The sequence below is a fragment of the Astatotilapia calliptera genome, chromosome 7, assembly GCF_900246225.1.
Source record: "Astatotilapia calliptera chromosome 7, fAstCal1.2, whole genome shotgun sequence".
Lineage (NCBI taxonomy): Eukaryota > Metazoa > Chordata > Actinopteri > Cichliformes > Cichlidae > Astatotilapia > Astatotilapia calliptera.
The window spans coordinates 40,919,397-40,931,779 of record NC_039308.1 but is presented as its reverse complement, the minus strand read 5'-3'; the positions used below and the strand labels follow the sequence as shown (position 1 = coordinate 40,931,779).

The following is a 12,383-nucleotide window of genomic DNA, read 5'->3' as shown; positions in this document are numbered from 1 at the left end:
CACCAGATGTTGGGTTTCCTCCTTTCTAATGCTCTGCCAGCCTTTACTGCAGCGGCTTTCAGTTGCTGTTTGTTTCTGGGCCTTTCTATCGAAAGTTTAACCTTCAACAAGTGAAATGCTCAGTTGGGATCAGGTGACTGACTTGGCCATTTAAGAATATTCCACTACTTTGCTTTAATAAACTCATGGGTTGCTTTGGCTGTATGTTTTGGGACATTGTTCATCTGTATAATGAAACTCCTTTATCAATTTGACTGCATTTAGCTCAATTTGAGCAGACAGTATGTCAGACAGACACCTCAGAATTCATTCAGCTGCTTCTGTCCTGTGTCACATCATCAACTCTTTCATGCATGATTTATGATAACCTCATCTTTAGCCATGAAAAGATGAATAATTAGGGATTAAATAACAATAATTACAATGAAACATGTCATATATCTATAGTAACATTAAACGACCAGTGGATGGCAGGGTATTGAGTGACACATCAGTGTCCAATGTAGTGGTTTATGTACAAGTATACCATCAACACTGACACAAGTACAATAAAAACAGTCTTTGAATAGCTGTCCACTGTAGTGACCGCTATGCATGAAAGGGTTAATAAACACTAGTGTCGATGGCAGCCATACATGCCCAAACCATCGCACTGCCTTCGCTGTGTTTATGATGTGGTATGCTTTGGATCGTGAGCTGTTCTACACCTTTTCCAAACTTTTTTCTTGCCATCATTCTAGTAGAGGTTGATCTTGATTTCATCTGTACAAAGAATGTTTTTCCAGAACTGTGCTGGCTTTTTTAGATGTTTCTAACAAAACCACTCCTTAGTTTTTCAATGTAAATAATAGAGGTGGGAATCACCATACATCCCACGATACGATATTATCACAATACTCAACGCACGATACGATATTATTGCAATTTTTTTAAATATTTTGCGATATTCAGATTCTGTACATAAAGGTAAACTTTATCAATATTCATTTTATCTAATATCAAAGTCTCACACTCAGTCTTTCTCTCATTTCAGTCAGTTTTATTGTTGACAAACTTGAACGGTTTGTATTACAGTCTAGTCCAACTTAACTGAATGCAACCATCTGGTATAGCTATTCTGAACTATGCAATTTATGAAAACTACCGTATTTTCACGACCATAAGGCGCACTTAAAAGTCTTAGATTTTCTTCAAAAAGTACGGCGCGCCCTATAGCGCAGTGCGCCCTGTGTGTTGTAAGGAGGACGTAGTAGAGAACACCATGAGAACGCTAAAGGGTGAAGTGTGGGCGCAACCCTGAAAATGGCAAAGAGGCAGGCTTATGAAGCACAGTTTAAACTGAAGGCCATCAGCTATGCGGAGGAACATGGAAATCGAGCAGCGGCGAGAGAATTTAAGATTAACGAATCGATGGTTCGCAAATGGAGGAAGCTAGAAAACAAGCTCCGGCAGGTCAAGAAAACGCAGCTGAGTTTCCGCGGACATAAGTCGAGGTGGCCCGAGTTGGAGGAAAGACTCGAGCGGTGGATCATCGAGCAAAGAACGAGTGGGAGAAGCGTTTCGACGGTCACCATTCGGCTAAAAGCAGTTTCACTTTCACTTTTTATGAAACGGTGCCATTTTTCCATCCGGACCAGGACTACGGTAGCGCAGCAACTTCCAGCGGATTATAAGGAAAAGCTGGCCATCTTCTGCTCCTACTGCAGCAAACACATCGGCGACAAAAACATCCAGCCCAGCCACGTCACAAACATGGACGAGGTACCGCTCACTTTTGACATCCCGGTGAGTCACACTGTGGAGAAGAAGGGGACCAGCACGCTAGCGATACGCACAACGGGGCACGAAAAGTCTTCTTTTACTGTTGTGCTTGGCTGCCATGCTAATGGACAGAAACTGCCGCCTATGGTGATTTTTAAGAGAAAGACTTTGCCTAAAGAGAAGTTTCCAGCAGGAATCATCATTAAGGCAAATGAAAAGGGCTGGATGGATGAGGAAATGATGAAAGAGTGGCTGAGGGAGGTGTATGTAAGGAGACCAGGTGGTTTTTTCCACACATCACCATCGCTCTTAATCTGTGACTCTATGCGTGCCCATCTCACAGCCGATGTGAAAAAACTAGTGAAACAAAGGAACTGTGAGCTTGCTGTCATTCCGGGAGGCCTGACAAAGGAATTCCAACCGCTGGACATCGGTGTGAACCGCCCGTTCAAAGTAAGGCTGCGAGCGGCCTGGGAGCGATGGATGACCGATGGAGACCACAGTTTCACTAAGAGTGGAAGGCAGCGCCGGGCGAGTTACGCCACAATTTGCCAATGGATTGTAGATGCTTGGGCTAACATGTCTGCTGGCACTGTTGTTCGAGCTTTCGCAAAAGCCGGCATCGTTTCCGAGGAGCCGCACGGCACGGAAAGTGACTCTGACAGTGAAGAAAGTGAACCTGGCATGTTTGATGGAGATTTAGCGCAGCTGTTCAATTCAGACACAGAGGATGAGGACTTTGATGGGTTTGATTGATGATAAAAATGTGAGTACCAAACTTTGTTTTGCTCCTGCTTTATTTTTAAATACGCACACTTGTATGCTTGTCTGTTGTTGATGATGACGATTACTGGTAATAAAAATGTGAGTAAGGTACCGAACTCAGGTTTGCTCCCGCTTTATTTTTAAATACGCATACGGTACTTGTATGCGCCCTATGGTCCAGTGCGCCTTATGTGTGTGTTAAATACAGTAATGGCACACATAACTGAGACTGCGCCTTTTAGTACAGTGCGTCTTATGGTCGTGATAATACGGTATGCAACTGTACGGTATTCAGCAACTGAAGAATTTGAAAGTAAATTAAAACAAAATATAATTTTACATTAAATAAAAAAGTTTTAAACTTAATTAAAATAAAACATGTCTTAAATTAAAATAAGTAAACTGTCATGTTTACCGTGGCTCAGGGGGTTAGGGAATCGCATCTGTAACCGGAAGGTCGCCGGTTCGATCCCTGGGCTCTCTGTCCTGGTTGTTGTGTCCCTGGGCAAGACACTTTACCCTACTTGCCTACTGGTGTTGGCCAGAGGGGCCGATGGCGCGATATGGCAGCCTCGCTTCTGTCAGTCTGCCCCAGGGCAGCTGTGGCTACAACCGTAGCTTGCCTACACCAGTGTGTGAATGTGAGAGTGAATGAATAGTGGTATTGTAAAGCACTTTGGGTGCCTTGAAAAGCGCTATATAAATCCAATCCATTATTATTATTTATTGCTGCCAAAAAACAAGTTAAACACATTTGGACAGTGTCAGGATTCTTGCTCAGAAAAAGGATCAACATGCTCTGAAGTCAGAGCATGTTCCAGTCCACAAAAACTTTTTTTGTAACAAAATATCGATTTCTGCTGTCCCTGTATCGATACATGATTAGCAAACAAAATATCACGATACTACACAGTATCGATTTTTTCCCCCACCCCTAGTAAATAATACAAACTTTAAAATGCAACATTTATTACTCCATCTCATTCAGCCTTGATGCTTTGTGAAGACAAAAGTCTAAAATGACTTAGTTTTGAAGATTCAGAGTAGGGCTGTTTGATATATATCGGATGACGATAAAAAAAACATCTATCGTTTCATTTTACGCTATCGCTTGTTTCGTGGTGTCGCAAAATAAAATGTTTACGGCAATATTTTCTCATCGTTTTGATGATCACTGTAGTGGCTATATTAATTTCTTAAAGTTCTCTCTTTCTCTTATATTTTATATAACCACACTACTGACAGACAAGCGCCTGTTTTTATGTGTTGTTGTTAGCAACAATGACGGTAACAACATCGCGTTTCCGCTTGTTTGTGTTCCACATAAACCTTTCATAATAAAGCTCAAGATCCTGTTGAGACTTTTCAAAATAAACTGAATCACGTGAAAGAGCAGATTATTTACGGATGAGAAGTAAAAAAGAGCCGCCAGGTGGTAAAAAATAAACCTTAGACTCAAACGTTAGAACAGGCTTTTCCCCGCAGCACGCCGTGTAATAAATACTCACAAAGAAAACGGCGGCTGTTACAACTTATGTCTAAAAATGTATCGTTTCATGCATCGGTTAAAACACTCGACTCCAGCTACATGACGCGCAGCTGGAAACACTTCCCGCAAGTCGAGCTGCCCGAGATTCACAGAATTTACAGAAAATGTTACATTTTTGTGATTTATATCGTTATCGAATTCTTATATCGGGATATGAGATTTTGGTCATATTGCACAGCCCTAATTCAGAGACCTACCCCTTGGTTGGCAGACTGACTGAAGTTCTTGGCCAGTGATCCAAACAAAACAACATTGACAGATGAGTTCTGAGATGAGCTGTTCAGCATGGAATCTTCTTCTGGAAAACATCATACGAATGTGTTAAAACTGGAAAGGATAAGGGCAAAGGTAAATTCAAGGGGTCGAGTTGCAGGGGCTGCAGTCTAAGTACAAAAGCCAATAGTCCTTGGCTATGCCTGAAACACCACATTTATGAGGCATTCTGGAGGTGTCCTAATCTCATGATCAAGCCACCTCAACTTGTGATGTGGAGGAGCAGTAGCTCTACTCTGAGCCGCTTACAAATGGGCAAGCTTCTCACCCCAACGCTTAGGTTAGTCCAGACACACTTTGAAAGAAACTTATTTCTACTGCTTCCATCTGCATTGTTTTTCTTTTGGTCAATGCCCACAGCTTGTGGGCAAAGGTGACAGTAGTAACACTGATCAACCTGTAAATTCACAGCTTTGCTTTCTGCTCTTTACCAAATTCATATAGTTGCATCAAACCATTTTTCAATCTTCTGTTCCACTCTTCCTCTACACATGAATAGGAAGCTGAGATAATGTATGTGGACTCCTCCGCCTGAGGCAGAAACTTCAAAACCCTAAGTGAGCAAATCCACTCTTTTCCAAATGAGAACACTGAACTCAGGCCCAGTGAAAGATGAAGAACATGGGTCTCATGGTAAAATTCAGTTGATAGTTTATATTATGTACAGCAACTATAGCTAGAGCTACACTATTAGGCTACTTGAATTACTAGTTATAACTAACACTGGGAAACTATTGTAATAGATGCCTAAAGAGGGTATACTAGTTCTCTTTGGTGTGTGCGATAATAAACTAAATTTCTTCGTATTCTGAATCGACTGCTGGACAACACAAGAAATCTGTTTAGTCAGATGTAATTAAACAGTGTCTTACTTAAAAACAAATTATAAAATGAAAAAAATAAAATAAAACGCAAACACTTATATACACAATGTCGAGTGCAAAAGTCTCTCTAAACGAAACTAAATTTTGACATGATAACCAACCACCACATTATCATAAACACATGGAAGGTAATGGGAACCGTAAGTAAAGGCATGACAAAACACACACATATTTGAATTTATTGACGGACAGCTAATACTTGTTTAAACATTACCTTGGATGACCATCTTCAGGATAAAACTGTCATTGTTCAATGGCACTAGCGGCCCCTTGTGAACCACTTTCCCCTGTAAATTGAAAAAAAAAATCCTGATGTGAAAATGAACTCAAAAGCATTTTGCTGTGACTGACGTTCTGCAAAATTTCCTGTCAATATATCAAAGCCAAATCTGAAAACCAAGAAATGTTAATAAGACCTTGAGAAATGGGCCAGAGGACAAAAGGTGATTGTGCTTATATCACTGCTGTGCTCTAAATCATGAAAAGATGGGGACTGGAAGCTAGAAAGTGAGAAAAATGCACTCTGAACTTGTCACCTTATCTATATACATTTCATTTATTTTCTTTAATTCTAATAATTCCAAATTATTTCTCATTATAGTTGACTGTTGGCAGAGTGCTATATCAAAGCATTTTGATTGAAACATGCCTGGAAGAGAAGTGTGTGCTAGGAAAAGGTCAAAAGGCAACAGAGATGATTTCAGTCTTGACAGGGTTGTCAAGAAAAGTCAATTCAAGAAACTAGGAAGCTTCATAAGTAGTGGACCGAGGCTGGTGTCAGTGCATCATGAACCACCACGTACAGAAAGGGGCTTCTTCAGGAAAGGAGCTACCACTGTTGCATTCCTAATATCAAGTATCTTTGTAGATTTTGTTTCTAAATCAAGGTCCTGGAGTCTGGGTGAAGATTGAAGAGGTACAATTTACTTTTATCTGAAAAGCCTTTGAACCACTGAGCAACAGTCTATTTTCTCACCTTAGAGTCCAAGGTGTTTGAAATTCAGTGTCAAAATTCCACAGTCTGTGATGATTTGAGCTTTATAGAAATGCCAACTTCATTTTCCAGCAAGACTTGGTGCCTGCCCACAGTGCCAAAACTTCTACCATATCTACCATGTTGTTACCCTGACTGGTCAGCCAGCTTGCATGACCTAAACCCCACAGGGCCTCTATGGAGTACTGTCAAGAGGAAGATGAGTAAATGTCAACTTCAAAATAAAGAAGAGCTAAAGGCCGTTATCAAAGCAACGTGGCCTTTAGTAACATCTCAGCTGTGCCACAAGGTAATGGCACACCACACTGAGGTAGATATTTGTAGAAAAGGAGTCCCAACCAAGTAGCAAGTATATAGATGAACATACAGACAGCTTTAGGGTCACAATTTAAAAAAGAACAAAAAAACACAAAAACATTGTCATTGATGTTTTTTTGTTTTTTTTTTCTTTTTTTTCGCCTGTCGCATTTGGCTCTTTTGCCATCAGAATTATTGTCTAAAGGCAAAGAAAGATGCCCAATGGATTTACTTTACCAAATGGACCATCCCAGCCTTGCCGTAATGGTCTATTTGATTCACCTTTGCTTTTATTGATTTTTTTTATTTTATTTTCACTTGCTAAACACGGGACAGATTTCACTGGGGAAAAGAAAAGGGAGAAAGAAAAAGGGAAAGAAAAACAGCGGGGAAGTGTCATTGATCATTTTGAGATTAAAGTTGAAATGCTATTGAGAAAAAAGAGAAAATGTAGAGATTACAGCTGTTCTTCCAACATAAGCCACCACGGTTACATTCTCTGAGTTAATCTTACTTCAGAACCAGTTTTAGTAACAAGAAAGGAAATGATTTCTCTTTTAGCACACAAACATATTGTAGTGATCAATATATGGACGTTGAAAAGATGGTTTAAAAAGCTGCGCCTGGTCAGATTGGGGGGGGGAACACACACACACAAAATTAGAAGAGAGAATTTGTCCAAAATGAAATGGCTGGCAGTGGACAGATGCAAGGCTATCAATGGTTACACCTTGTGCAATAAAGAATATTTATGTTGTATCACAAGACGACTGATCAATTTGTTTCACTAACTCTCTACACACAAGGCATTTTGTAGAGGCTATAGCGCCCCTGGCAGTTTGGCTTGAAACAACAACAACAGTAATCTATGCATTTCGACTTTTTTTAATATAGCATTTTTTCTTGAAATAGAATTACAACTTTACAACTCAACTTTAACAACTAAACTGAATTTATTCTCAAAATGATCAATAATATTCTTTTCTTAAAGTGGCCCTGATACTCCTTTGTAGAAATTTGACATTTCTATATTGTAATCCATTTCTGGTTTATATAAGGAAATATTCTAATAATCTGAGATACTTGATTTTTGATTTTCATGAGCCACAATCATAAAAATTTAAATAGATATAAAACACTGATATATGCACATATGAATAAATTCAGATGCAACTTCCAGGTCAAGTCTATTAGTTACATTAATACACTTTCCAGAGTTAGGACTATACATGCTTTGCGCACAAACGATGTCAACTCCTTTATGTAATCTTTAAGATTGCAGGTTTTTATACTGGGTGAGTCTGGGTGGTTGTATTTATGGAGTTAAAGCAGCTACTTGGAAGGCTGGCGGTTCAATCCCTGCTCCAGTCTGCATGCCTTAGGCAAGATACTAACCGGATGCATTCATCGGAGTATGAATGTTAGACAGAATGCAATGTGATGTAGAAAAAAAGTGCTTGTGACAATGAGAGATGCTCAGGTAGAGTAGAAAAGTGCTATATAAGAACCAGGCCATTTACCATCATCACACAATGTTCATTCTGCTAGAGCAGTACAAAGCCATTATTGCTTGGGACACACAGATCTTATTTGTGTACATACACACACACACACACACGTTCATGGGCACTTTATATATTTTGCTTTTAGGCTTGCTGTAACAGACCTTGACTATTTTGTCTGTGACATCTGTGCTGGTGGTGATGAGAGAGATGGGAATCCTGGTCAGATGTGCTGGTATCTGAGGCCCCGTACCCTCCAACAGCACATGGACAGGCATGACATCAAGGTGAGACCTGAGAGGCTGAGATAGAAAAAATTAAATAAAATAAAAAAGGACAAGTTTAGTATAATTCCAGTCTGCCACCAATCCAGTTGACAAAAGTGAATGTCAGCAGCTTCAGACCTGAATGTGTCATCCGCCCAAGAATATAGAACCCGCAGCAGCTGACAGACACTGATCCACTGTGTGATCAGTTTGTTTAAAGTCTGGTTGAACCTTCCTCTACCACAGACAACTCATTACCTGAACATACCTGTGACAGGTACCACCAGATCCATGTCAACAGTACAGCAGAAGGATTCAAATCTTTTAGGCATTTCAGAGAAAAACCCAGGAAAAGTATTGGCCCTGTTCATAGCAGGTAACATGCTGCTTCATGTCAGAGCTGGTTAGTTTTATCTCAAGCACATTTGACTGGCGAGTCCCTTGGTGGTACCCTAACCAAGAGAAGACAGCAAAGCAGGAACAGCCTGCAAGGCAGACGAGCTGTTCAGCAGAGCGTGTGCTCAACTGCTCAGTCAGGTGGAAACTCAACAAGGGTAAAAAAACACCATCAAATAAAACTCTCTGATTTAAACCCAAGGGGTGGAGCTTGAGGCCTGAATTAGTGTAGGATGAGTGATTTATTCATGAGTTCAGAGCTGCTCTGTGTTCACAGGCTCACCTACACCTGTAGGTTCATCAGCCTGGCCTGTGGCAGGGCTACTCATCTGGCAACTCAGTTCAAACTAGGGGTGGGGGAAAAAATCGATACTGTGTAGTATCATGATATTTTGTTTGCTAATCATGTATCGATACAGGGACAGCAGAAATCGATATTTTGTTACAAAAAAGTTTTTGTGGACTGGAACATGCTCTGACTTCAGAGCATGTTGATCCTTTTTCTGAGCAAGAATCCTGACACTGTCCAAATGTGTTTAACTTGTTTTTTGGCAGCAATAAACATGACAGTTTACTTATTTTAATTTAAGACATGTTTTATCTTAATTAAGTTTAAAACTTTTTTATTTAATGTAAAATTATATTTTGTTTTAATTTACTTTCAAATTCTTCAGTTGCTGAATGGGCTGCATAGTTTTCATAAATTGCATAGTTCAGAATAGCTATACCAGATGGTTGCATTCAGTTAAGTTGGACTAGACTGTAATACAAACCGTTCAGTTTGTCAACAATAAAACTGACTGAAATGAGAGAAAGACTGAGTGTGAGACTTTGATATTAGAGAAAATGAATATATATCACAAAATATTTTAAAAAATTGCAATAATATCGTATTGTGCGTTAAGTATTGTGATAATATCGTATCGTGGGATGTATGGTGATTCCCACCTCTAGTTCAAACACCAAAAAATAGTCCATAATTTTTATTTAACTGGTTAATGCTGCACACCACTACAAATCATGTAAAAATATCAAAGAGTAAACTGCGCGCTCTTCTTTATGGTGTACGCAAGGTTTACAAGCAAACTCTGGTATGCAAATAGCGGATTTTAGAAGTCAAAATGGGTTGAGTTCATAAATGCATTTACTTGTTCCGTTTCACACCCATTTACCAGCAACGTCAGGCATCATATACTCCCATTGGCAGTTATTTTATCCTTTGCCACAAAGCTGAGCAAACTTTAAGCCAGGACCCGTCCAGTCTCGCGAGACAAGGAGTGGCAGCTGTGCTGGCAGATTTTCAGCTACTTTTGAATGGTAAAATTTATGAGGGGTTGATGTTATTTGAGTTACTTATTTAGCACTTTCAACTAGAAAAAAAATCTGATTTTCCTAAATCTTAGCCTGACAAATAACCTTCATACAACAGACTTAAAAACAAATAATGTCCACAAAGCCAACCATTTTTCAAACCATAACACTAAACAAATGAGTAAAATTACTCTGGAAACTAAGTGAACCCAAACTGGATTGAAAATAATATTTTAAAACAAAATAAAGCCTATCAACAAATGCAGCATCACCTCTAAAAAGAACAATAAAAGTCAAGAGGAGATGTTCCTAAAAGTGATTACTGCCTTTACTTTTCTACATAAACTAAATGCATTTAAATAGTTGGTTGTTTTTATTTCCTACAAATGAAAGAACAGGCCTGCAGCTTTGTGATGAGTTCATAATGACAGCTGCATACAGCTACTCTTGTTAGTCATCCTCAGTCTGCTCTGACAGGAGGAGGATTCACCGACAAAGAAGCAACACAGAGGCCACCAGCCGGCTGCCAACAGTCAGCTGCACCGGGACAACAGCTGATCCCTGCCAAATGTAGGAATTGCCATCCCATCTAGACAACAGCCTTCCTATTGCTCAGAGCATCACTGAAAACCCCAAACATGAACCACCTAATACCAGCTCACCGCTGAACCATAAACAGAGTGTGGCAGAAGTGCATTGGATACATGACTGCTGGGGTGGGAGGATGCTCAGTATTCACACAGTATAATATAGGTACTGACTGGCCCCCCTCATAAGCCATTGTGATTTACTGAAGTATGACTGAGCCAAACACTGTATCCTATAGGGGCTTTTATCAAGTTAGGAGCCGTTTTTGAGTGCTGAGCACATGAAGTGTGTTGACAACAATCGCAATGAAAGAACACAGTTTATAAAAATCACTTAAAACTACACTCCAGTAGTGAGTCATGGGCTCTCTGTGGACATGCAGGGAAAGACTGGACGCATCCACTCCTGCCAACTCACATAAAGATTCTTTTCCACAACCAAAATCTAAATTAAATAAAAAATAACAGTAACAATCATTTTTCACTACACATTGTATAACCTGATACCAGACACTGAATTGCTGACTTGCTCTAGTTATTATTTTTAAATTAACAATGAATCAAATGGCCATTCGTCACAAAAAAGTAAAATAATTTTTAGATTCTTTAGTTCTCCGAGCTTTATGAAGCTTTTTAAGTCCCTTTTAGCCCAATTTTGGTATAAAGTGATATCTGTCTCAAAAAAGCTGCAATTGAACTAAAATGATCTATTCAAGAACAAACAGCAATCTGATGATTAAAGTGAACCATCTAGCAGCTCCGTTCAGTATTTTAAGACTTAAAACATATTTTTATTCATTGGCATTTGAGTCTGTCTGATTTGCCTTTATCAGTTTAGCACCTACTACAATGCATTTGATTTCTTTCTTATCATTTCACTCATTTATTTTTATCCATTCTGTCTTTTGTATAGCACTTCGGTCAGTGAGTTGCGTTTAAATGTGCTTTATAAAAAACAAATTTGAGCATCTGTGTATAGAAATGAATACTATATTAAAAGTGCCAAGCCTCAGCTTTAATTTATGTAGCTTCAAATCACTATTTAAACAGCAGTGTGGCTCATCCAAACCATTTTGAAACAGACACACTCACTGCATGCACAGGTTATTGAGCTGGTAAATAACCTGGCATGAGACAGGTCAAGGACATCAAGGTCAATAGACAGAAGCATTTCTGGATGGAGGCTAGCAGGTTCAAAAGCAGCAGACCAACCTACGCTTAGGTGGCTATACCAGGGTATCTAAAAATCTCAACAATATGATTTACAATATAGAGAAGCCCTTTTAATTCATTTCATATTAAACATATACAGTGATACTGTATATTAAAGCAAAATAATGTTGGAAAGCTATGTGCTGGGAGCATATAGACAATACAGCAGTAGAAGCAGTTTTCCTTTCCTCTTTTTTAATTAAAGAAAAACACAGACACACAGTCACACTATGTTGTCTTTTTAGAAAGATAACAATGATTCCATTAATGTTATCTTCATTTGACTTTTCTGATATCTTTTTGGGCCTGCTCCTTATGTCTGTGGGGGAGACAAGCTAATTATACAGAGGAAGCCAAAGCCAAAATGCCCTGAACTATACATACACTTGACAAAGTCCCTAAAATTTTATATACACATAATTTTTAGTTTTGTTGGTTTTAATACTTAAAATTGTTAATTTCTTCACTTTCATCAAGCTGCAGCCACATGAAAGTAAAATGTCCTCACTGTCTCATAAGCATGTCCAGCAGCAGGTCACAAGACACACACACCATGCAAATTATGGCACAGCGAGTGGTCACCACT

General features: G+C 39.2%; 1 protein-coding gene across 5 annotated transcripts in view; it reads right to left on the bottom strand.

Moving 5' to 3' along the window:
- pot1 (protection of telomeres 1 homolog) overlaps positions 1-12,383 on the bottom strand; it is a 64,966-nt gene that overhangs the window by 48,540 nt on the left and 4,043 nt on the right. For 4 of the 5 annotated variants that reach the window (XM_026174765.1, XM_026174767.1, XM_026174768.1 and 1 more), the window contains exons 2-4: positions 8,190-8,327; positions 5,447-5,519; positions 4,273-4,373 (exon numbers count right to left, since the gene is read on the bottom strand). In XM_026174765.1, coding sequence (XP_026030550.1) covers positions 4,273-4,373; positions 5,447-5,519; positions 8,190-8,327 — 312 coding nt within the window. The remainder of the gene's footprint in view (positions 1-4,272; positions 4,374-5,446; positions 5,520-8,189; positions 8,328-12,383) is intronic. The other variant, XM_026174766.1, reaches the window with a different exon arrangement.